This window comes from Phascolarctos cinereus, unplaced genomic scaffold, assembly GCF_003287225.1.
Source record: "Phascolarctos cinereus isolate Bilbo 61053 unplaced genomic scaffold, phaCin_HiC Scaffold_1;HRSCAF=81, whole genome shotgun sequence".
Taxonomy (NCBI): Eukaryota; Metazoa; Chordata; class Mammalia; order Diprotodontia; family Phascolarctidae; genus Phascolarctos; species Phascolarctos cinereus.
In genome coordinates this window covers 198,080,334-198,107,491 of record NW_027555514.1, presented here as the reverse complement: position 1 = coordinate 198,107,491, position 27,158 = coordinate 198,080,334, and the positions used below count along the sequence as shown (strand labels likewise).

Here is a 27,158-nt window from a genome sequence, read left to right as displayed (position 1 = left end):
TAGCCTTTTAATTATATTTATTTAATCACGGGATCTCATAATCTCTTCTCTCTCCCCATCCCCAGGCCTTGCTGCTTTCCCCTAAAAACAAACAAATAAATAAACAGATAACCCAGTTCCTACTGCCTTGAGCTGTTGATACAAACCTGAACTGCAAAATAAAACTATTAGTTGGACCTTGCCCCAAATGTACATTGGATTTAATTGGAGCACTGAATCCCGGCCTTCAGATAGTGACCCACATGTTTTTTGTGCAGTATATCCAAATTGGGTTGAACATACAAAAGTATATGGTTGACTGGATGAAAAATGCATTATTCTCCATTCTTGAACCTATTAGCAACTGCCTAACCTATCACTATTATTTCCAGGTACTCATTCCAGTAAGTCAGGCCTATCTTCTTTGGAAAGTCAGATTTCATTGAGTAGAGGCCATGCAAATGAGGAAACATAGACAATAAGTAAGGGGAACAAATATAATTAAAACTCATCCCCTTCATTTTCATCTTCAAATGAGTCAGTCCCCACCTCTTCATAGTCTTTCTCCAGAGCAGCCAGGTCCTCTCTGGCCTCTGAAAACTCGCCTTCTTCCATACCCTCACCAACATACCAGTGCACAAAGGCACGTTTAGCATACATCAAGTCAAACTTGTGATCCAGCCGGGCCCAGGCTTCAGCAATGGCAGTGGTATTGCTCAGCATGCAGACAGCCCGATGAACTTTTGCCAGATCTCCTCCTGGTACCACTGTGGGAGGCTGATAGTTGATACCCACCTAAAGTTCAAAAGGAGGGGAAAATATTAGAGCTGACTCTCAAGCAGTCAGTGAGTAAGTACCAAAGGCACTTTGATGATAATAATGATAAGCCAGGTAATAAGAGATTGAAATGTAGGTTGAGATGTAAAAATGGAAGTGAGTCAGTAAGTATATCTGAAGGAGAATGGTAAAAAGAGGATTTTCAGATCCTGGGTATGGAGGAAAAGGAATAGAAGAGGTGACTTGAGGGATAAGGAATAGTAACAGAATGCTAGTTAAGGTACATGAAAAATTCTAAGGTTCTAAGGGCCAGAGAGAGAAGATCAGGAGGATAGCACAAGAGAGGGGGAATGATGAGAAGGACAACAAACTTTGACATTGTAATCCATGCCTTCTTGGAACTCTTTCCTCCCATGAATTGATTTTCTTCCTACTTTTTTCCTTCAGAGTAACCTTTGATGACTTCTCCAAATATTTATGCTTTCTCTTAACTGTAGACATCTGTCAAAGTTCTGATCTCTCTTCTTTACACACAGGAGTTGGGAGAGTTCCACAACTCCTCTGACCTTCCCAAGGACTTTACAATTCACCTTTTGCACTTTCTCTTACACCTTATAATAAGGCTATTTGTAATAATGCATGCATATTCTCCCCTCCTAGATTGTAAGCTCCATGAGTGCCAAGATCATGTCTTATTCTCTATATTTCCCACAGTTCCTAACACCTTGCCTTTCAAATAAGGGGGACTATGTAAATGTTTGTTGAATGAATGAAAGTTATGGATAGAAAGAGTAAATGGAAACATACAAGTTGGTAAACAAGAGTAGCAAATAGGGTTAGTGTTAATGTGTCGGTAGACACACCAGACATACATCATTCCCCAAGTTACTTTGTTGAGTTAGAATTTTATGAAAAGTTGGTTTCTTGCCAGCTGGCAAGTTCCTTTTAGAAATATAACCAAAAAATTTAGGAAAGGTGATCTTTCAAGGATTGGGACCTATTCCAAATTCTCAGGTCATCATGGCTTAATGTTAGCTGGTGCCCATGTCTCCTGAGAGGCATAGTTGAAAAGAAAAGCATGAAACTTGACTAAGAAAAACCAGCCGTGCCTGACTTACTAACTGATCAAGTGACAGCAAACAGGCAGAGTGGCCTCTGGGAAATCCCAGTCCAAGTTGAAAAGGAGGCTATGATACTAGCAAATGCTCCCACACAGCCCCCCTACCTTAACTCCAGGTTCAGGGAACTTCAAGGGACTAGAAAAAAACTTGGTCTGAGAATTCCAAATCACAATGTTCTTTCAAAGACCCTGAGAAGGGCACTAGAAAAAAATTCTCAAAAAATTCTACATTTCACTTCCCATTCATGTCTCAACACCTATATTTTGGCTTCCAGTCCCATCACTCAAACAAAACTGCACTCTCCAAGGTTACCAACTATTTCTTACCTGATAAATCTGGTGGCCACTTATCAATTATCTTACTTGACTTCTCTGAAACTTTTGACACTGATGATCATCTCTTCCTCCTGGACATTCTCTCCTCCCTTGGCTTTCCTTTTGTGTTGTTCTTTCTTGGTCTTCCTTTCTCAAAGCTGATGCATCTCCTACCACAAGTGTCCCTTAAGGCTATCTCCTCCCTTCTCTTTTTCATCACCTCTCTGGACCATTACAGTAGCTTCCTAAATGTCCTCTCTGCTTCCATTATGTATCCTCTCCAGTATATTCTTCATACTACTGCCAACATTTTCCTAAGGAGCAGTCTGACCAGGTTATTCTCCTACTCAAAAATTTTCAGTGGCTCCCAATTGCTCCCAGAATAAAATACAAGTTACTTACTCTGGAACTGAAAGCCTTTCATAATCTGCTCCAATATACCTTTCCAGTCTTGTTTTATATTACCTCTTTTATGTACTCCAGCTTCTAGCTATTTCCAGAAGTCAGAATCTCTGCGCTGAAACATATTCCCTACTTACCTCTCCTTCTGACCATGTTGCTGTCTATAGTGGGAATTCAGTAAATGTTTAGGATCAATATGTTTAGAGTTAGAAAGGATCTTAAGATCTAACTCCTAATTTTACAGATGAGGAAACTGAAGCCCAGAGCTGTTAAGTGACCTAAATAAAGTTACACTGATAGTATGTGGCAGATATGGGATTGGAACCCACATATTCTGACCAGAGCCAACATTCTTTCCACTACATAGTGATGCTGATGGTACCTGGCAAAGCCCATCATGATGAGGGTCACTCAGCCCATGGGCATGCAGGGCACACTGGGCAGAATAAGTTACAGTCACTTAACCTAGAGGCAATTTCCATTCATCTAGGTAGAGGTGCTATTAAAATTCATGATTGCCAGCATCCAGGGACCTTTCTTAGAATCTCATGAGTCTTTTACCATCTGAGATTTGGCATTTTCTAAAACGAGGATGATCCACCTATGTTTATATACAGTCCACCAATCTTCCCCAGCTTTGGCTTATACATGGCAAAGGGGAAATGCCAAAATCTTGTGGGTAGCAGGGAGAATTTTAAATTGTTCTCTTTAATTAGGTATTTAGCTTCCTAACATATAAAAATAATGGAATACACTTACTCAAATGCTAAATAAACCCCACATAGATAAACTTCTATACAGGCAGGTGGGGGGTGCAAATTCTCATGTTGAGCAGAGTTATGCCATCCTCATAACTTAAAACTATTTGCTTGATTAAAATATGAAAAGAGTGAAAGAATTATTATATCTTAAAAAATAAAATGTATATAGTGACTAAGTTTTAGTACCTTTAGGCAAGGACTCAAACTGAACTGCTTTCCCTGAACCAGAATTAACAACTCCAGGTTACAAGGACAGCCTGGTTGTCAGAGGCGAATAGGTGGTGCAGTGGATAGGGAGCTAGGCCTAGAATTGGGAATATCGTAGTTCATGCCCAAAGGGCTATAAAACTGTGCACACCCTTTGACTCAGCAGTAGCACTTCTAAGGCTGTATCCCAAAGAGATCATAAAATGGGAAAAGGACCCACATGTAACAAAAATATTTATAGCAGCTCTTTTTGTGGTGGCAAAGAATTGGAAACTGAGGGGAGATGCCCATCAATTGGGGAATGGCTGAACAAATTGTGGTATATGAATGTAATGGAATACCATTGTGCTATAAGAAATGATGAGCAAGCAGATTTCAGAAAAACTTGGAAAGACTTACATGAACTAATGCTGAGTGAGCAGAACCAGGAGAACATTGTACACAGTAACAGCCATGTTGTGCATTGATAGACTTAGCCCTTCTCAGCAATGCAAGGATCTAAGACATCTCCAAAGGTCCCATTATGGAAAATGTTATCCACATCCAAAGAAAGAACTATGGAGTTTGAATGCAGATTGAAGCATACTATTTGCTTTTTTTTTTCTTCTGTTGTGTTTCGTTTCCTCTTTCTGGTGGCTCCTCTTATTGGTTCTAATTCTTCCTTACAACACCACTAATGTGAAAATATATTTAATAGGAATGTACATGTATAGCTTTTATCAAATTGCATGCCATCTTGGGAAGGGAAGGAGGGAGGGAGGGGGAGAAAAATTTTAAACTCAAAAGCTTATGGAAATGATTGTTGATAAATCAAAATAGATTAATAAAAAAAAAAAGGAATATCTAAGTTCAAATCCAGCCTTGGACACTTCTTAGCTTTATGACCCTGGGCAAGTCAATTTACCACTCTGTGTGTGTGTGTGTGTGTGTGTGTGTGTGTGTGTGTGTGATAATTCTCACTCATATCCCAGAAAAAAAATTAAATAAAGTCTGTGACTTATCTCCCTGAGCTTTTCTCAGCCAATGGGTCGTTGAACAGTTATCAGTTAATTGTGACTTCTCTTCCAATACCAGTCCGGACTAGAATTGAACTGGTGGCCCATTTGGTGAAAAGATCTCTTCTCAAACTAACCAACCTGCTTTCCTGCTGATGATGATTACTTGTTTAATGATCATAGCTGAGCAAATAGAGAAGCTAATTTTATTTTTAACATTACTGTTTGATTTTAGCCTCTGCTTCATAGTAAATTAAATTGCGATTTATTTGGTGTTGGGGGCTGGGGAAAGTTGAGAGTACACAGAGAAATATATTATATATCACACATATTGCTCACTTATGATCTTCATTCAGATGTATCCCTGCAATCTCCAAATTAAAGAAAAAATATTTATAGTAGTGATTTGTTGAAGTAATATATAGCTAATCATATATTTCATAGATCCCTTCATTTTTTTTACTCGATTAAGTTATTTTTAATAAAACTTTGATAAAATATTTTTTTAGTTAAAAAATTTTTAACATGATTTTGCTTGTTTTGTCTTTCAGAAATTAGACGTCAGACTTACAGACCAACTAACAATGTTTGGAAAGTGCCTTATATTGTGGGCATCCAGAAGTATGTTTGCCTCAGTTTCCTCAATTATAACATGAGGATAATAATAGTACCCACTTCACAGGGTTGTTGTGAAGATTAAATGAGATAATATTTTTAAATATTATCATTCCAGTGCCTAGCATGTAATAGGACTTCTATAAATGCTTATTCCCTTACCTTACCCCAGGTTGCTGAATAAGAAATTAAACGCCTAATTTTTTTCATGTGATCTGTTAACTGAACTAGGTTGTATGAATGTGCATACATGTTTATCTAGCAAATCAATTCAAACCAGAACCAAACCAACATATTTTCTAAAATTACTAAAAAACCAGATGACACTGGAATATCATAATAATCTGCTAACCAAATCTGAAAAAAAAACAGTATTTCATAACAAATCCCTATGCCTAAGAGGCACAGAAACCTCCAAATGAATACTTTTCTTCCCTCTGTTCCCTCTGCTCTTCCTTCTCTGAATCAGTGTTCTCACCTTGAAACCTGTGGGGCACCAGTCCACAAACTGGATGGTTCTCTTGGTCTTGATAGCAGCAATAGCAACATTCACATCTTTGGGGACAACATCCCCTCGGTAGAGCATACAGCAAGCCATATACTTGCCATGCCTTGGGTCACACTTTACCATCTGGCTATTGGGCTCAAAGCAGGAGCTCGTGATCTCAGCTACTGAAAGCTGCTCATGGTAGGCTTTCTCAGAGGAAATGATAGGTGCATAGGTGACCAAGGGGAAGTGAATGCGAGGATAAGGCACCAAGTTGGTCTGGAATTCAGTGAGGTCCACATTGAGGGCACCATCAAAGCGGAGGGAGGCAGTGATGGAGGAGACAATCTGGCTAATGAGGCGGTTGAGGTTGGTGTAAGTCGGACGCTCGATATCCAGGTTGCGACGGCAGATATCATAGATGGCCTCGTTGTCTACCATGAAAGCACAGTCCGAGTGTTCCAGGGTGGTATGAGTGGTCAAGATTGAGTTGTAAGGCTCAACCACTGCGGTGGAAACCTGAGGGGCTGGATAGATGGCAAACTCCAACTTGGACTTCTTGCCGTAGTCCAGGGAGAGACGTTCCATCAGCAGAGAAGTGAAGCCAGAGCCAGTGCCCCCACCAAAGCTGTGGAAGATGAGGAAGCCCTGAAGGCCTGAACAGGAGTCTGTCTAAGAGACAAAGAGAAATCAAAAGAAACCATGGAGATGAAAGAGTTTTCAAGAAGAGGTTGGCAGTGGGCAAACAGTCAGATATGCCAATGTCCCTTTGATCCAAGGCCAGCATAGACCTGGGGTTTCAATGGCCCCTTATTGCCACAGGCAATATGAGACTGTGTGTCACTTCAACTGTTTCATACTGGCAAAAAATCAGATTAGCATACACATGTTCAGCCTTTAAGGCTGAAAAAGCACCATTATCCTTAGGGGTATATGTGCTGCCTCCTTTGTCTTGATGGTGGGCAGTTTCCTCCTGGATACTTTCTTTAGGTTTTTAGGACACTACTCCATTTTTTTGTTGTTGGGTTTTGTTTTTTGTTTGACTAATGTGTTTTCTTTTTAAATTACAAACATTTACAGATTACTCACACTTCATGAAAGGTTTCTTATAATAATGAAAAACTATTAAGTAAAATTAATAGTACAATGGCTTCATCTGAGAGCATGCAACATTCCATATCTATAGCACACACTGCGCCCCATCTCTCTGCTAAAAAAAAATGACAGACATCTATTTTCTCTCCCTGCTACCTCCCACCCCATTGGCGGGGGGAGGAGAAGAAGAGCAAATTTCCTATAACAAATGGGTATAGGAAAGCAAAAAGAAAAAAAATCTACCAAAGGCTGTGTACAAAAATATATTTGTCTCAATCTGCCCCTTAAATCCATCACTTCTCTGTAATGGATAAGTTTCATTATGTTTTCTGAAATCATGAATGGTCATTGTACTATTGATCATAGTTCTGACAGTCTTCAAAGTTGTTTGTTTTTATAGTGTTGTTATTGTATGAATCAATCTTCCAGTTCAATATTCAAAATTGATCATTTTTGTAATATTGATGTTATATGTAAATTGTTCTCCTGGTTCTGCTCACTTCACTCTGCATCAATTTATATAAATCTTTCCATCATCTTTTAAATAATCTATTTCTTTATTTCTTTTATTATTTTTTTTTGGTGAGGCAGTTGGGGTTAAGTGACTTGCCCAGAGTCACACAGCTAGTATTTCCTTATTTCTTACAATGCAATAATACACCATCATATATATTCATATACTTAATCATATACTTAATCAGCTATTAACTGATGGACATCTTATTTTCCAGAATTTTGCTACCACAAAAAAAAGCTGCTATAAACCTTTTGTACATAAAGTACCTTTTCCTCTTTCTTTAATCACTTTTGAATATAGGCCTACCAGTGATATAAATGGGTCAAAGGGCATGTATTGTTATTAATTTTTTGTGTGTAATTCCAAATTGCTTTCCAGAATGGTTGTACCATCCATAGGGCCACCAACATCTCATTAGTGTGTCTGTTTTCCCACAGCCCCTATATGTTTACCATTTCCTTTTTAAAAATGTTTTCCATGTTGATGGTTATGAAGTGGAATCTTAGAACTACTTTACTTTGTATTAATTACAATTAACAGTAAAAAAGAATCTTTGTTGCAAGTTCTTCTGATAAAGGTCTCATTTCCAAGGTATATAAGGAATTGAATCCAATTTATAAGAATAAGAGTCATTCTCCTATTGATAAATCATCTGAGTTTATGAACAGGCAATTGTCAAGGGAAGAAACCCAGGCTACCTATAGTCATATGAAAAAAATGTTCCATCTAAAGAACAACTTCTTATACTTATCTGACCACTCCTCAATCTTCTTTACTGGTTCATCATTCATATCACTATGGGTGCTCCTCAGGACTCTGTCCTTCTCTTTTCTCTCTGGGTAACCTATTAAGCTCCCATGGGTTTAATTATCTTTGCAGATAACTACAGCCCCAGCCTCTCCCCTGGACTTCTGACTTCAGATCCATTGCCCACTCCCCACTGCCTCTGAGGTCGCAGAATGACAGTCCCTCAAAGAATTGGGGTGGGAAGGCAAGATGCTACTGCCAGAAGAGCTCAGGGAATAGGTGGAGAGTCAGCTATGATGAAACAAGACAAGGACCCCAGGATGTCCATCAATTGGGGAATAGCTGAACAAGTTGAGGTATATTATTTTAATGGAATACTGTTGTGCTATAAGAAATGATGAACAGGATGATTTCAGAAAAAAACTTGCAAAGATTAATATGAACTGATACAGAGTGCAGTGAGGAGAACCAGCAGAATAATACACAGTAACAGCAGTGTTATACAATGATCAACCATGAATGACTTAGCTATTCTCAGAAATTCAATGATCTAAGAAAATTCCGAAGGACTCATGATGAAAAATGCTATCCACCTCCAGAGAAAGAGCTGATAAAGTCTGAATGAAAATCAAAGCATACTGTTTTTCGTGGGTATTTTTTGTAGGGTATGAATTATCTTTCACAATATAACTAATATGGAAATATGTTTTACATGAGTGCATATGTATAACCTATATCAAATTGCTTACCATCTCAAGAAGAGGAGAGAGCAGAGAGGGAAGGACAGAATTTGGAACTCAAAATGTTTTTTAAAAGTGTTAAAAATTGTTTTTACATACAACTGGAAAAAAATACTATTAAAAAAAAAGATGAGGACCCTAGTTATTGGAGCTGTGACACAAAGTCAAACAGAACAGGAACAACAACAAAAAAATAGAATGAATCACTGAACTACTGGTTGTAATTAAATAGAGGGGAGGAGAGGGAGAGGGTGGGGGAGGAGTCTCAATTTCCTAATCTAAAACCAAAGGAATTGGACTAGCTGGTGCTTGAACCCTGAACATTCTTCTATAATCTATTGGAACACAAGGTTCCAACTCTAGATCTATGATCCTTTAACCTCTAAGATCTCTTCTAGTTCTAAATCTATAATCCCTTAATATCCCCATGTCCTTCCCTATGACTAGGTTCCCATTGCCAGCCACTAGACTTCTCTAATACTGCCTGATGTCAGGAAGCCCTGACATACATTTGTGAGTAATATATCAATATAGATTTGTATATTTTTGTGAGTAGATTTATTCAATCTGGGTAGCTAGGGGGTACAGTGGTTAGAGCACCAGGCCTGGAGTCAGGAAGATTCATCCTTATGAGTTCAAATCTGGCCTCAAACATTTACTAGCTGTGTAACCCTGGGCAAATCACTTAGCTCCTTTTGCAACTGACTGCAGTGTTTTAATCACTATTCTGGTAACTCCCTGAGATATGTAACACCATGGACATTCTTCTATAATCTATTGGAATACATGGTAGTGCTCCTAACTTAGAGCTGAATACTTTCAGTTCCCAGGTGGAAGCTCCTTTTTGTCTGAGATTCATAGGCAAATGGCTAAAATGGGAGGCACCTCAGAGATCATTCAGTCTTTCTATTTCATTTTATAAATAAGGAAACTGAGTCCCAGAGAAATCACATGACTTGCCTTATATTGAAATAGCTAGGTAATGGCAGAGCTGGAACTAGAACCTGTGAACATGCACTCTGTAATGACTATACTATATGTTAGAACTTCCCTTCTTCACAGGGAAGCAGGACAATGGAGTTGTACAACAACCAGCCAATTAAAAGGATTTCTGAGGCTCAGAGCTGCTTGACATACCAGTGATCCTTTGCCAGTGAATTCTAGCTGAATTTGGAGATGCCTGTAGCTGACAGAAACCACAGAACCAGCCTTGATCAGCTCAAGGGCAACCTTGAGCAGAAGCTGCAGACCCAACACCTGGACCAGCACAGTGAGACCTGAATTTTAGTTCCAGCTCTTCCATTAACTAACTGTTTGACCTTAACCAAGGAACTCAATCTCTCAGGAACTCAGTTTCCATATCTACAAAAAGAAGAGGTTGAACTAGATGGTCCTTCCAAGAAGGACCAGTGGTAATGCTCACCTGGGAGCCCACATTCTGTGCAAGCCTACAGACATCATCATTTCTCAGAAGTCTCATCCTTCAAAGCTATGTTCAGTGGCTTGGCATGATGGACATTTACCTTGCCAGCTCAAAGAGAAAAGAGTCCCCTTCACCCTTGTCCATCTCTTAGCCATCCTAGACACTTACCAGCTTCCTGATTCGATCCAACACCAGGTCAATGCTCTCCTTGCCAATGGTATAATGGCCACGGGCATAGTTGTTGGCAGCATCTTCCTTCCCAGTAATCAGCTGCTCTGGATGGAAGAGTTGTCGATAGGTACCAGCCCGAACCTCATCTGCACAGAGAAGAAGATCATGAGTATCCAAAGCCAGAACTAACACTGCCCCTGGCCTGAACACCTGGAACCAGTGTAGAATAAGGAAAAGGATCAATGTCAAAGGCAATATGAGTCAGCCATTCCTATAGTCCATAGTAAACTCAGCCTTCACCCTCCCCAGTACTTATCCTCTTCTGTGCTACCTTTCTACTGTGTCCTCTGGAACTCAATTTTTTTTAAAGACGCTACTCTTCATCTGATAGCATTCTCTCTCTCTCTCTCTCTCTCTCTCTCTCTCTCTCTCTGTCTTTCTCTATCTCTCTGTCTCTCTCTCTCTGTCTCTCTCTGTGTCTCTCTCTGTCTCTCTCTCTGTCTCTCTCTCTGTCTCTCTCTCTCTCTCTCTCTCTCTCTCTCTCTCTCTCTCTCTCTCTCTCTCTCTCCATTCCTTTGATCTTCTGGTACTCACTGAAACCTGACTTTCTATTAAAGACACCAACATCTTTTCTTACCCTTTCTAAGAGAGGCTACTCCTCTCACACTCCTTTACATATAGTCAATCAGTCAATAAGCATTTATTAAGCACTTACTCTGTGCTACATACTATGCTAAATGCTGGGGAAACAAAGGCAAAGGATAGTCCCTGCCTTCAAGGAGCTCAAATGCTTATGGGGGAGGCAACATGCAAACAATTATGTACAAACTATATACAAGATAAATTGGGGAATGGCTGAACAAGTTGTGATATATGATTGTGATGGAATATTACTTGTGCTATAAGAAATGGTGAGCTCAATGATCTTAGAAAAACATGGAAAACTTGTGCAAAATAATGAAGGGTGAAATGAGCAAAACCAAGAGAACCTTGTATAGACTAATAGCAATATTGTTTTAAGAACAATTTTGAGTGAATAAATAATTTTGATTTTTACAAATACCCAAATTAACTACAAAGGACATATGAAGGAAGACACTATCAGCATCCAGGGACACAAATGTGTATGTGTACATATATATATATATATATATATATATATATATATATATATATATACACACACACACATATACATATTTATATTTAATGATAGCCATCTGGGGTGTGGAGAAAAGAAAAAATTTACATGACAACTTTATCATATTTTTTAAAGGAATAGCAAGTTGTTTCATGTGTAATCAACTTTTTTATTATATGAACTAAAAATTTAATAATATTTTTTAAATGATAAATAGGAAATAATCAATAGAGGAAAGGCACTAGAACTAGGGACTGGGAAAGGCTTCCTGGAGAAGGTGAGATTTTAACTGAAACTTGAAGGAAACCAAGGAAGGATGTAGAGATGAGGAGGAAAGCATTCCAAGCATGGCCAGTGCAGAGGAATGGAGTGTCTTGTTCATGGAACAGCGAAGAGACCAGTATCACTAGACTGAAGAGTATTGGGAAATGGGGGGGGGGGTGTAAGAAGACTAGAAAGGCAGAGGTGGTACTAAGTTATGAAGGGTTTTGAAAATCAAACAGAGCATCTTTATATTCAGTCCTGGAGGTGACAGCAAGCCATTGGAGTTTATTGAGTGGAGGGGGTAAGGGGGTTGACGTGGTCTTCCCCGTGCTTTAGAAAATTCACTTTTGTGGCTGAATGAGGAATGGATTAGAGTAGGGAGAGACTTGTGGCAGGCAGACCAAGCAGTAAGCTGTTGCAGTAGTCCAAGCATGAAGATACAATGGCCTGCACCAGGGTGGTGGCGGTATCAGAGGAGAGAAGGGGGAGGTATCAGAATCATGCTGCAACAGATTGGATGGGGAAGTGGGGGGTGGAGAGACAGCAAGTTGTAGAAGTTGACACCTGTGTTTAAATGATGAAGAAACTTGGACCCAGCAAGGGAAAGACCAGGGTTCCACAAGAAGCAAGAGGCAGCACATAGACTTGAACCCAGCTCTCCTGACTATGAGTTCCTTGCTCTTTTCTACCACACCACACTTCCTCTTGTTTACCTGCAAATATCCATGAAGCTAATATGTCAGTGGGACCATTTTTTTTTTTGCTAGGCAATGGAGTTAAGTGACTCGCCTAGAGGTCACGGAGCTAGTAAGTGTCAAGAGTGGGGCTGGATTTGAAGTCAGGTCCTCCTGACTCCAGGGCTGGTGCTTTATCCACTGCACCAACTAGCTGCCCCAGTAGAGGCCATTCTTGTCCCTTAGTGCAATGATCTCTTTCCATCAGTCCCACTACTTCCAAAAAGACTATCAAGGATTTGTCTATTTGCCTCTGAGGGTAGCCTTCAAGTTCGGGGGGGGGGGTTTAATTCATAAGGAGGGGCTTGGAATTTCTATTGAATTGCAGAATAGGATGGCCAATAGCTTTTGTGGTGTTCCTCCGACCCTTGCTTCAAATACTAGGTGAGGGGAGAGGCAGATTGATATAGCAGTAAGAGCAACAGCAACAACCAGTCAGGACTTTTCTGGACTGACAAGCATGCATCTCTCAACAAAGGGGTAGAGAATGAGGTATATATGTTCAGGTATGGCCAATTTCTTAACCTGTTTTGCTTAACAGAGCACTTATTTGTTAGAAAGGAGGTTTCTATTGGAGGAGGGAGAGTCATTCATAACTGACAATGATGCTTAAAAAACTAGCATCAAAAAACTTTTTTTTTGGAATTGGAATTGCTGGAAATTCTTATTCAAGTATCGGTTGGACCAGATGGCCTTTGGGAGCTATTCCATCTCTGAGCTTCTGTTAATCTTGGGTCAGAGGACTTGGATTTGAATCCTGGTTCTTCAACTAACAAGTTGTATAACTTTGAGCAAGTTCCTTTCCTTCTCTCACCTCTGTGAAATAAGGAGGTTGGACTAGGTGATTTTTGAAGTCCTTTCAAATCTCAGGTCGATGACCCTCTTACCAAAAAAATCTCTTAATGTGGCTATGTGGCAGACTGTCTCCAGGAGTCAGATCCAAGAAGGGGAGTGTGAAGTAAGGATATACACCACCTCCATGCAAAATCAAGATTTTCCAGCATTTTTCAATGTCCAATTAAGGACAGGTACTCCTGGTGAATAGATACTTACCTACTACGGAGGGTTCCAGGTCAACCATTACTGCCCTGGGCACATGCTTCCCAGTGCCAGTCTCACTAAAAAAGGTAGTGAAGGAATCGTCATTGTTAATCTTGCTGGCCTGGGTGCCAAAAGTACCATCAGCTTGGATGCCGTGCTCTAAGCAGAAAAGTTCCCAACAAGCATTGCCAATCTGGACTCCTGCTTGACCCACGTGGACTGATATACACTCACGCTGTGAGAGGGGAGAGAAGAAGAGAAAGAATACAGAGTGCCAGTCATTCCTCTGCCTTACAGTTGCCTCCATTTCTGGGAGTTTGTTCATCCCTGGAACATCCCTAACTAGAAACTCAATTTGTACCTGTAACTATTCACACATCCCACTAAGAACATCTAGACCTGGCTTCTTGGGTCCAGGGCAATGATTCCCTAGAATTTGGTATGAGATTATACAACACCCTCCACCCTGCCTCCATGAAGTATTGTTGTAGAGATAGAAGCGGGACCTTAAAGGTCTAGTTACTTGCCATGGATTTTTACTAAAAAGATAAGTTCTACTTTTCCCTTCTCTCTCTCTCCTTCTCTATTCCTATCAAACCGACTATATACCAGAGCCACAAGGCTTGTGACATATTGCCATGGGAAAAGCATGTGACTCATCTGTTTATTTCTATTCTTATCCATGGTTTGACACAGACTGGGGTGGCATTTCAAAACTTGGAGTTATCCAAAATGGGGGTGGGGCTTCCTAACCATTCCACTAAGTCCTGAAGCAAGGACCATGCTGGACAACAGCTCCCCTCCAACCACCCACCCAGTGGATCCTATGAGTTTTCTAATTCTCCAGGGGCAGAACTAGGACATGGAGAACAAGGCAATGTTCCTATCTCTTAGCCCCTAAAGGGTTCCAGGACTAAGTGCTTCCTAATTTGATAAATTCCACAGGTATTTAAGTATTTAAGGAAAACTACTTAAGCCTACACCTGTGCTAGATCTCGAGTGATACCGAATAAGTATAAGATGTGGTCCATACTCCTTAGGAGCATACAAGCTAACAAAACAAGACTTAGCACACAAATGAAACAATTAGGAATTAATACCAAACCATATGTAACAAGGCAGTAAATTCATAGACTTACAGAATTGAGAACTAGAAAGGCACTTTGTTGTTGTTCAGTCATACCCAACTCTTTGTGAACCATTTTGGAATGGGGCTCTTTTGGCAAAGATACTGGAGTGGTGTGCCATTTCTTTCTCCAGTGGATTGAAGGCAAACAGAAGTTAAGTAACTTGTCCAAGGTCACGCAGCTAATGTCTGAGGCCAAATTTGAACTCAGGTCTTCCTGACTCCAGGCCCAGAACTCTATCCAGTGAGCCATCTAACTGCCTTTAGAAAGGCACTTAAGAATCATCTAATCTAATGCCTTTATTTTACATATGTGGTAACTGAGGCCCAGAGAAGTTGAATAAACTTGCTTAAGGGCAGCTAGTCAATGAAAAAATCAGAGCTAGAATCTACATTCAGTGTCCTTTCTTCTATACCACAATTTAAAACAACTAAGTAACAAAATAAGCATAAGTTCTCTGGACCATTGAGAAGTTTACTGACTTATACTTCCCTGCCCCAAAGTCAGTCATTCAACTAGCATTTATTAAGTGGCTACATAGAGAAGAACAGGTAAGACTTATAAGTTAGTGGCCCTGACTCTCTGCCTGGAAATTGCCAATGTTATCTTCTGGGACTTCTCTCAAATACCCTACCCCATCCCACAGTCCCTCAACTCCACCTCTATCTTAGAATTCCCTTTGGCATAAGAGTAGGCAATTATACTTCAGAGGTCTTTTTATGGTCTGTGCCCTTGGCAGCATTATGATTCTCTATTTCAGAATACCTATTTCACTACCTTTCTAGTTACACCCACACATGTGGCAGTTAGTTGTGGCTTTCTGGCTTCTTAAAGAGGGTATCATCAGCATGAAGTATTAGGACATCTGGAGAACCGACCTCCACACATTTCTTTGCTCTATAAACTCTATAAGGGCAAGGTTATGTCTTATGGGCATATAAAAATGACTGAATGACTACTGTTTTATCTAACTTTATATCTCCTCCAACACCTAGCACAGCATTTTTGCACACAGATTGTGCAAACCCTTGCTGAATTTGGGTTTGGGGCGGGGAGTATTGAATTTGAGATGTTCTTCTGTGGTTCTGACCTACTATCTCCCAAGCAAAACGTTCTACTTCTCATCTATGCTTCTGGTCTTATCCAAGGAACAGCTCTGCCTCTAATCTGTTTCTCCTCTTCCTTTCCTCCCAGAACAACAGCCAGAATAACTGCCCTGGGCTTTAGGGGAGACAGGGAGAAAGAAGGTAGAGCAAAATGTCACTAAACTATACTGTTTAACCCAGTGATATTACTACTAGGTCCCAAAGAAACCAAAGAAAGAGAAAAAGGACCCACATGGATAAAAATATTAATAACATCTCTTTTTGTTGTAGAAATGACTTGGAAAATAAAGGTATGCCCATTCTTTGGAGAGTGGCTGAACAAATTATGGCATATAAATATGGTGGAATAATATTATACCATAAGAAATTATGAAAAGGATGGTTTCAGAAAAACCTAGGAGGAATTGTATAAACTGATGTAAAGTGAAGTGAGCAGAACAAATTATACAATAGCAACACTTACTTAAGTACCACAGTTTTATACAATAATAAAAGAAAAATAACTTTGAAAGACTTAAGAACTCTGATCATTGCAATGACCAATAACAATTCTAGAAGATCAATGATGTTCCACACCTCCTGACTCAAGAGGCAGAACAAGGCATACATTTTCAGACATAGCCAATGTTAGGATTTGTTTAGCTTGACCATGTGTATTTGTCACAATGTTTTGTCTTTCTCTTTCTTTTTTTAAGGGGTGGGGACAAAAAGAGGGTTGAAGACAGGATAATCAAAAAATTAAAAAAGAAAATAAAAAAGAAGAAATAAAAGATGGATGCTGAAGCATTTTTAAGTACATAGAAGAGAACAGAAGGCCAGAAAGAACCACAGACAAGAAAGGAAGCTTTGAAAGAAACCACATATTAAATTTATCACATATTTTTAAAGAAAAGTTGTACATAATAAAGAATTCACAATTTCATGTGCAAACCTCTTTCTATACTACTATAGATATGGAAATGTTCATTTAATTTGATGCTTATTAAGTTCATAATTAAAAAGAATAAAATTCTTTTTTTAAAAAAAAGAGGAAGAAAAAAGGAGAGAGGAACATTAAAGTGGATAACACTTTATCCTCTTAAAAAAGCATAATTTGAAGCTATATGATGCTGGTCAACTCTGCTCCCTGTGTCACCAGGCAAATCACTTTGTCTCTTGAACCTCCATTTCCTAATTTGTAAAATGAAGGGGTCATATAAGTAATCTCTAAGATCTCCTCTAGCTCTGTATCTAATGACCTATGATTCCCTGCTGGGAGGATAGGCTAAGGAGTTACAAAATCCTTCAAGGAATGACTAACTTGAACACACTGTGAACCACTAATTTAGTTAGTGACCTCCATATGTTTAGTTTCTTCTTAATGATTTTATGACCCTATATGATTAATCAAACAACATCCCCATCTTCTTTCACAGTCCTCTCCTATAGAATTCAAAGCAGGGGGTTTTCACTACCAACCTCATCTACAGAGGTTATGAGTTACAGGGGACCAGGAATGTCTAGGTGGCCCCCAACTGTCAAAAAGCCTGAAGAGATTGGCTTCTATTGAAGGCAATAGAAAGTCACCACAAGAAAGAAAGGGATATAGGCCTAAGGAGGTTATAATGGCAGAGTAGGAAACAGAAAATCCCTACACAATTATATTCTTATCATCAGGACCAGGGTTCTTCCTGTGTGAGACTATATAAAACCTCCCCACACCCCACTGCAATATAAGGTACTCAGAGAAGAGAGAGGCCCTTTTGCCTTTAAAGGATGTTTTGGGTGGAAAGAGGGGAAAATGGTGGTAGGCTGTCCTGCCCAAATCCTCTAACTTTTAGAACTGAAAAATCCTTCTCTATCATCACCCTAATAAGCCTCTCCATGGTCCCAAAATCTCAGAATGAAATTCTTCCATATAAAAAAATACAACACAGAAACAGGGCCTGGAAAAGCCTGTCCTGCCCACCAGCAAGGGAGAAGATGGTGCACTGTCTAACCTCCATATAGAAGTCCCCAAGGTCAGTGATATGCAGTGGTAACATAAGGCAATAGTCAATCCATGGCAGGGCAGCAGCAGCATCTTGCCCCTAACTAGATTCCAAAACTTCAGATATGAAGCACAGAAAATTAAAGAATGGCTCATAGAAACAGCTTCTTTGAAAATAGGTCATCCCTCCCTAACAGAGCCAGGGGCCAATATGCCTCAGCCCTAGAAGGGGTAAGCTGATCTTACAGAGGAAATTTAAGTCATAGGCCTACTGCAAACTCATATTTCAAATACCCTTTCTGGCCATCCAGGACTCACACTTATTCTTTCTAACTATATCTGCGTGGCTCTATTTTAAACCTGAGCTTGTCACCCAGGGCCTTCTGGTGTAAGGGGTTGGTTTTTGTTTCTTATGAATTTATGAAACTAGTCTGAACGTCTGAGTTTATGTAGCCATCTGAAAGAAGTAAGTTATTATTAAGGGTGTCTGTTTCCCTGAGGGGTGTGTGTGTGTGTGTGTGTGTGTGTGTGTGTGTGTGTGTGTGTGTGTGTGTGTGTGTTCAGGTCACCTAAGTTATCCTGGATAGATAGGGGGGTCCATCTTAACTGGAAATATCAACAGAGAAGGGAACACCATACCTTCAAAAGGTCCTATTCTAACTTTTCTATCAAGAAATCTTTTCAAATGCTTTAACTTAGATCATTCAGGGTGCCATTGTAATGCATTTCTCTCTATTTGAGGTATAGCTGGTCACATCATCTTTTCTTAAAAAATTCTTTACAGACTTGAAAAGCTTTGGGTCTAAGATCTACTATTAGATATTCTAAGGAAAATACTACAAACTGCCCTGTGGCATATTCTGTGTTAAATCCTGAGACTAATTCAAAATCATATTTGCAACTCTGATTCATTCATCACAGAATATTGCACTTTATATTTATCTGCATTTGTGCCTTATTGCCCTGTTAGCTTATGTGCTTCATGAAGGCAGGGGTTATGCTTTCTCTAGGAAGCATTTAGTAAATATTTGTTAGATGAATGTTTGTTGAATGAATCTTGCTATCTCACCTGGCATGAGCTTTTGCAGAGTTAGAAAAATAATAACATTGCTAGTAGCCAGGCTAGGGTTATTAGAGATATTATACTGTTGGTCAGGATAGCTAGGGGAAATGAGATATTTATTTATACTACAGAGGGAAAATTAAAAGCTAATGAATTTCAGAAGAGATTGTTTGGACTCCTGCCCTATTAATTCTAATTAGGACATATTTTAATTGAAGGCTCACTCAGATCAAAGGATAAACGTGAGCAAATAGACCTAGATTCATGTCAATGAATAAATGTAGCACAAAAAAAGATTCAGATACTAAATTAGGGGCTATAATAAAGCCTAAAATATTCATTATGATGAAAAGTAGGAATAATGGGTGCTTCTTAATAAGCGATATCACTGCATTAGCAATGGTGATAAGAAGATATGTAAACTAAAAAGGTTCTTTAGCATTGCAGTTGCAGGAAATGATAGGATCATAAATTTGTACCTGAAAGGTATCCTAGAAGATATCTAAACAAGCTTCTTCATTTTAAAGACAAGGAATCTGAGGCCCAGAGAGTTTATGTGACCTGATAAAAGGTCTTGTAGATAGTGACAGATCATTGGAGATTTTGAGTCTCAGATAAAATGCTGTCTATTCTTCTCCCCAATTCAAGCCAATTCAATTCAGCCAATATTGATTGAGAGCCTGCTATGGTCCAGGCCTTTTGCTTTTCCATAATTCACCTCCATTTCCCAACCTTTCCTTCCTTTCTCAAAAGAAAGAGGGGGCCAAGTTTGCATCAAGAAGGAAGAAGGCAAAGTGCTTTAATAATATAAGGGTCAGCCCATTTCAGACTTTGACAATTTTGATGTTTGAAAGGGGCAAAAACAAAAACTTATACGTGGAAAATACTAAGAAAGCAAGGACAATTCACCTGCCTAGAGCAAAGCTGCTATTTGTATATGACCAAGTAGAGAACTTTGGAATTAATAAACAAAGACTCAAGATCCCAGAATTGTTTTGTGATCATCTAACAAATATGCATTACCTTGTCCCGGCTTAGCTAGCAGAATGATTGGTTACTCATCATGAACGATAAGCCATTTCTGAATCAGGAAGAACTGGTCAGAGAAAAGACCTCACATCTGTGTGAGAGTCTGTCTCTTTCTCTCTCTGCACTGCCACCTCGGAAGCAGAGGAGAAGAACCTCAAAGCTTAGCTGAGGAAGCAGAACTGGAGAAGGTTCTATTCATCTCAGGCTAGGGGTCTCTGGCTTTCTAAAAGAACATATCATCTCAGCTGAAGGTAAGCTTGAAACTTGAAGTGTCAGAGACTATAGATGTCATCAAGAAACAAGTCCAACTAAAGCAGAAGAGCAGCCCACCCTAGTAGCAGAGTAGCTATTAGAGCAGTCCAGTGCCTTGACCTTTCCTGCTTAGACTCCATGCTGTCTTAGGAGTTAGTCCAGCGCAGCAATGGAGCAGCCCAGCTTAGCAACAGAATCACTCTTCCAACACAAATCCCTTAAAGTAACCTTTGGAAAGACAAGTTCTAAGAAAGAGAAAAGACATTGAAAAGAACCAAAATTCCAGAGTCATGTCACCCTGACCACATATGCCTCACTACCATGCTACTTCATTTATGCCCACTTTCCCTTATGGACACTGTGTGCATTTGTGGGAGAGTGTGCCTCGTGTTTATGAGTGTAATATTATATAATTATCATTCTAGTTTTGCCTTTTTAGTAAATATTTTAGCTAAGAGTACATTGAGGGGGGGCCGCTAGGTGACGCAGTGGATAGAGCACCGGCCCTGAAGTCAGGAGCACCTGAGTTCAAATCCGGCCTCAGACCAAACACTTGACACTTCCTAGCTGTGTGACCTTGGGCAAGTCACTTAACTCCAATTGCCTAAAAAAAAAAGAGAGAGAGAGAGAGTATATTGAGCCAATTGGCTGATTTGTTGATGGGAAATACACCAAAGGGATTCAGAAAATATAGTATAGCATGACTAGCCATCCACAAGGATTAGTCCTAAAATCCTGAAAGTAGTGGTTGTAGCAGCCACTTTCTCTTAGGAAACTCCAATCTGCTGACCTGAGTACAAGTTGAGGGGAAATGAGCTAGAGAAATGGGAAGGTGGTCCACACCAGTAATTCATGTTGTTCAGTTCTTTTTTGTCACGTCCTACTGTTCATGACCCCATTTGGAGTTTTCTCCTGCTGAAGTGGGTTGTCATTTCATTCTCCAGCTCATTTTACAGATGAGAAAACTGAGGCAAACAGGTTAAGTGACTTACCCAGAGTCACATAGGTAGTAAGTGTCTGAGACTGGGTTTGAACTCAGGGAAATGTGTTTTTCTGACTCCAGGTCTGGTGCTCTATCCACTGTGCCACCTAGGTCAATAATTATGGATCTTACTCAGATCTGTTATGTAGAGAAGCTAGAATTCCAGTCACTTCCCTTGAAGTAATTATTCTTGTCATTCATTAAATTAATGGCATGAAAGCTTTCATTTTGCATTTTATCTAACTTGTACTTTTGTTGCTGGAATTATTTTTAACATATAGAGGACTAGAACATTTTCCCATCCTCCTTATTTAGGGGTTCTCTTTCTCCTCTAATTTCCGGACTCCTCAAACTTCTGTAGTATACTTTTCAATTAACTTTAATTGTTCATATGGTTCTTTGCAACGTTTTGACTTCTATCACTTTAACCTTTTGGCTTTTCACTTTCAATTGTTGACCAAGGGTATTCAGAATTTCTGATATATTTTTGTTTTCCAGATTCCATACCATTTGATAGCCTTTAATTAGGTGACACGGAGCTCAGGTTTTCTACTGCATTCATCTGCTAGATGTTGATAAAATTTCCCACTGTTTTTCAACAGGTCCTCAATAGTTTTCTCAAGATGTTTTTGTCATGGTAGCATTCGATGCCTGTCTTTAGAAGTTTTCCTAGATAATTCTATTTTTCTTCCTCTGATGCTTACCATGGCAACAGCCACAGTATATACTGTGTGTGCAGGTTCTGAAATTTTTTTTTTACTCATTGTCCAATGTTGTGGGATAATGCTTATCAAGTATTGTCAAATAATGTGGAACGTGATAGTTCAGCAGATACCAGCTTTTTTAAATTGATCTGTTTTGGTATAGTTAGTCTATTTGAGGGATTCACATTCAAAACAGACTTTTTTTTGAAACTCTAAGTACATTCATTTTTTCAGAATTATTCAAGCCTCTCTCATTTTTTGCCATCTATTTCATTATTTGGTAGCACTTCTGGTGTTTGTGTTAAATGTAGGTTTTTCAATGCCTTCTATCTTCAGCTCTTCCTTCTTTAGAATTAAGGAACTTCTCATTTCTACTTTTATTTCATCTAATCTGTGTTTAGCAATAAAGCTTTTTTTTCCCCTTACAAGTGCCTTCATCAATATGCAATATACTGTTGTGTAATTTGGAGCTGAGGATATCTTTGAGAAAAAGTAGTATGAAGTCCTTGCCTAAATCTGCTAAAAATCTGTTTCCTATTTTGATATGTAATAGTGGCACATAATTAACACCTTCCTAACTTCAGTCATTTCATATGACTCATGGTTTGCCTGCTTTAATGGATAGCCCAAAATGCACTGAAGCATTTCTATTAGTTAGAGTATTGTTACTTCTGAGTTGCTTGGCTATATCTTGCCTTCTTATGGCACCTGTACACATAGCACCAATTGATCCATTGTCTTCCATGTCAAGCTACTCATCATAATGGTCCCAAGCAGGGCCAGTCTGCAGCCCTATGTCCCCAGTAGGGTGGGAGCAACATTATTTTTAACCGATTTTTATTGACATATTTTGATTGTTACATCACTACAGTTTTTCTTGTATCCCTTTTAAAAGAATTTTTCAAAAAAAAAAGAATGAGAAAAAAGTCAGCAAAACTATATCAATACATCATGGGGGGAAAAAAAACCTGACATTGTATGCAATGTTCATACCAGTAGGACCCTGCCCCACCTTCACCCCCACACATACACATTCACCATGGCAAAGGAGATGGGTAAGGTATCCTCTCATCCCTCTTTTGGGGCACCAAACTTGTTCTTCACTATTTTGCAACATTTACTTTTGACTTTTTTTGTGGCTGTTGTTCTTTCCATTTATATTGTTGCATTCATTGTGTGTGTATTGTTTTCCTGGCTCCACTTACTTCCTTTTCGTCAGTTCATCTAAGTCTGTCCACGAGGAGCAGTATTTTAATCAACCCTGCCTCCATGCAAGTGGTCTAGGTTTTTCCTTAAAAGACATTGAAACCATTCTTGAGACTCAATTATCTCAGAGAACTAAAGTCTTAGGTTGTTGACATCACTCCCAGTCGCCTGAATACAAAAAACCATGAGGAGCTTCATCCTCTCTCTGATGCTTGTCTGGAGGGCCACAGTGGGCAGTAGAGCTTTGCTCAAGTGAGTCAGTTTTTGATGTCCTCACTGAAAATCCTTGTTGAATATCCTTCCCCTGCTATGCCTACATTTATCTTCTTCTGTTAACTGTTGAATAACCTACAAGTGTCTCATTTCATTCCAATATTGTTCATAATTACCAGGGGACTGGCCTGAGTGAGGCTGAGTTTCTTAGATTTATAGACAGTTTCATCACACTGGCTGTGGTGCTAACCCCAAGCCCAATTATGTGGCATTATAGGCTTCCTTCATAGTTACCACATCAGGTACATTACCCTGGGTAGCTTTCCTTTATTTTGCCATTGCCTCCCCCTCACAGCATTGATGATGGGTTAGGATTCCTGGTAGTTACTATTATTATATTTATTATTAAGGGAATAGGATACTTTAATAAGGACACTAAGTATCCCATAGCCAAAGCTCTCCAACCTAAACAGATTGCCCTGAGGTCACTGGAGAGTTTCCTCCCCAAACACGTCTAATATATTGAGTGGTAACCCCATCACCATAAGAAAGAGGGTGAACAATGCCTGAAGGAGGCTATGTGAGGGTTTGTTGAAGCCTGTTTAGTCTATACTTGGAGGTATGCTGTCAGGAATGCCAGAACCTCTGACCCTCAACCCATAAAATGTCAATCAGCTCCCAGAAAGGTTGAATATAGTTTGCCTAGAGAATAGCAGAAGGGATTGCCTATTTCTGGACAAGCTTCTAACCTAGAACCACCTAAATCTAATAACCACAACTCCCACTAATGTGAAAGGTTTAAAAAAAAACAATAAATCTTGGTGAAACCTGTCTTCAACAAGGGATACATCCCCAAGTCTTGCATCTTTTACCAGTAATCCAGCAGTATACATCAAGGGAAAGGATTATGAGTGGAAATAATAACAATACTACTAATAATAATAATAACTGCATATCAGTACACTCAGTAGGTGCCCAAGACAGATATGCTTCACTTTAAGAAAATTCACTATACAAAAAAAAATTTTGAAACAGCATGCATTAGGGACTGCTTGATTATTCATTTGACACTAGGCAATTCCTTCACTTACCCCTACGCCTCTTTAAAAAAATCAGCCACAGGTTTCTATTAAGTAATCAGCTACCTTGGCGAATTTAAAATATACCATTAGAAAATCTGATTTGCATAGAACTTTTCAGGAGCACATCCAGTTATGTGTTACAGCCAGCTCTAGCCAGCTTGGAGAGCCAACTGTTAAATTTTCAGTATGAGCATTTACACTTTAGAAATTGTTCATTGCTTAAAATCAGGGCTTGATTTATTGTTTTGACTTAAGGAAGTGTTATACATGTTAAATTTTAAACTGTGTACGCTTACTCCCCTATTCCACCCCAGCCTGGTTGTTAAACATTTACCAGAACATCCCTGTATTGCTCTATAAATAATGTTTAACCTCAGGAATAGTGCAGTAAAAGGCAGAGGGAATGAAATTATCATCAGACTGGAAGCCTAGTAACTAGAGACTACTACTACTACTACTACTACTACTACTACTACTACTAATAATAATAATAATAATAATAATAATAATAATAACTGGCATTTATGTAGTGCTTTAAGATTTGCAAAGTACTTACATCCATTACCTCATTTGAGCCTCACAACACCCCCTAACATACCTATTGTATAAAGAGAGATGTAGCTGTAAAGCTTGTATGAATAACAGTAGGTTTAGTATTTGTAGTGCTTTCCCCAATGACAGATTCAGAACTCTCCTTGTAGGCTTTGGGTACTCAAGAAAGCACTTAGAAAATTTTATAAAGTGCTATCTCAATGTGAGATTACAGTACCAAAGCTTAAAGGAATCTTAAGATCACTTGTTCCTTCTTTTTACAGAAGAGGAAACACAGACCTATTGTGTAGCTTACCTAAACTTACACAGGTAAATTAGTGACAAAACCAGGACGAGAAGACAAGTTTTCTCCTGAGTCAGAGTCCTGTCTCATTTAAGGTCTCCAGGAGTGGAGCACAACTGGCCATTATGAGGACAGGACTCCTTTTCCCCTAAGAAATTTATAATTTTGTTCACAGCTCTGGTACTCCCTGGACCAGAATACTAAAGAGAGTAGCTGAGGGAGCAGGGAAGAGGTTTAGGAAAGGACTACATGGGGAGGAGAGAAGGGAAGGTCATAAACAAGTAGAACAGAAAGCAGGAGCTGAGAATTAATACCGCTCTAAGCAGGGCATGTGTTCTTCTACCTTCCATTCCCCACCCCCATCATCTCTCTCTGACCTTCCCCTGCAGTAGTAGGGCCAGAAGTACTATAATTACCATCTCATACAGGGACTGAAATTTGAAGAGTCTTTATGGGTTTACTTTGCTACCTATTTCAGGGATCTGGGATAGGGGAAAGTGTTCTCACTGAAGGTGTAGGGATTCTAGAACGTGATACAAGAGGAGATCTCTGAAGGATCCCCAGAAAATTGGATATTTAATTGAAGATTAGAGTGCTCCCTGAGTGTGTAGCTTGGGAAGAGAAGAAAGGGAATCAGTTGTTATTTTCCTCTTCTTGGTGGGAGACCGGCGGAGAATAAGGTTAGGGAGTGGAGAAAGGTATTGGGATACACAAAGGTGAGATACTTAGCTTCCCCATACCACAATGATCTTGACCCAGCCTCTCAGGCATGTGGAGATTTGCAGAGGGTCCCTTATACCAGACAGCCTGAGATGGAAAGTTGAAAGTCTACATGACAGCCTTCTGCTGGCCCCAGCCCTACACCCAAGGAGCAGGACCAGGCAAAAGAACTGAAGGAACCCTAGCTGCCTCACTTCCCACTTCCAAATTCTGAGGCCATCAAGATATCCAAAGTTGCCAACTGAGGCCACATTTTCCTTCTATTGGTGTAGAGTTAAAGGAGCAATAGATTTCAAGTTAGAATAGTTGGGTTTGAGTTCCAGGTCTGCTACCTAACCAATGTGACCTCAGAAAGTTATTTGACCTTTCTGGATCTGGCCTAAATAAGTTCTAAGATCCCTCCCAGCTCTAACTCTTGTGAATTCATATACACCAAGGCCATTCGCCTAGTCAGCAGCCCTCATCTTGTTTCCCCAAAATTGCTCCCCCCAACCTCACTCATGGCAAACACACATACCACCTGCACCCAGCTGGGATCTTCCAACATGAGTTAAATGGAAGTTTTCCCGATTCTTCAGGATTCCCCCAGATCCTTTGTCACTAATCCTACTCTCAGGCTCTGATCTCCCTAACCCCCCAGCTCCAGGATAATCCTATCCTGTTTTCTGCACTTTCCTTTCAAGTAAGGCGTCTGTGGGTTCTCTGCGATGTTCTGCCCTAATGTTGCTGATCGGCTCTGGTCCCTCAGGGTCCTGGATATGTCACTCTTACCTACCCCCTGACCTCAACTCTCCAAGGAAACCATTTTTCCTTTCTATTCCTGGCACTGCCAGTTCTCTCTCCTTTGACCTTCTCCCAGCCCCCCACTTCCCAGGACCCCGCGTCCAGGATCTCTCACCATCCTGGCGGCAGCAGCTGCAGTGCTTTTCTCCCACGGGCTTCTCTTAGCAGACACAGCTTCTCTACCTCTCAGCTTGCAGCTCCACCAGTGCCTTCTCCGCTGTTGTGACACACTGAGGCTAGAGGGAGCCAGGGACAGGGACTGACTCGCAGACTGTGGCTGCCCTCCAGCTTCACAGTCCCCTGGGGATAAGGGAAGGGGAGGAGAAAGTCAAAGTGACTTCTACCCCAACCCCCTTCTCCTGCTCTAGCCTTCCTGGCAAAAATACACTTGTGAAATGTTCATGAATCATTATTGTTACTGCTACTACTACTACTAAGTTATATTTACAAGACACTTTATGCTTGCAAAGCTATTTGCATGGATTCTCATTTGCTCTTCACAAAAACCTTGTTGGGCAATCTGTACATGTATTATCCACATTTTGCAGAAGAGGAA

At 39.8% G+C, this 27,158-nt stretch overlaps 1 protein-coding gene across 1 annotated transcript; it reads right to left on the bottom strand.

Moving 5' to 3' along the window:
* LOC110218691 (tubulin alpha-8 chain) lies at positions 1-26,896 on the bottom strand. Its single transcript, XM_021001527.2, has 5 exons — positions 26,718-26,896; positions 13,544-13,766; positions 10,349-10,497; positions 5,650-6,330; positions 1-774 (listed from the first exon to the last, which is right to left on the bottom strand). The coding sequence occupies exons 1-5, from the start codon at positions 26,718-26,720 to the stop codon at positions 481-483; spliced, it is 1,350 nt and encodes a 449-aa protein (XP_020857186.1). The 5' UTR covers positions 26,721-26,896; the 3' UTR covers positions 1-480.
* Between the last annotated feature and the right edge of the window lie 262 nt (positions 26,897-27,158).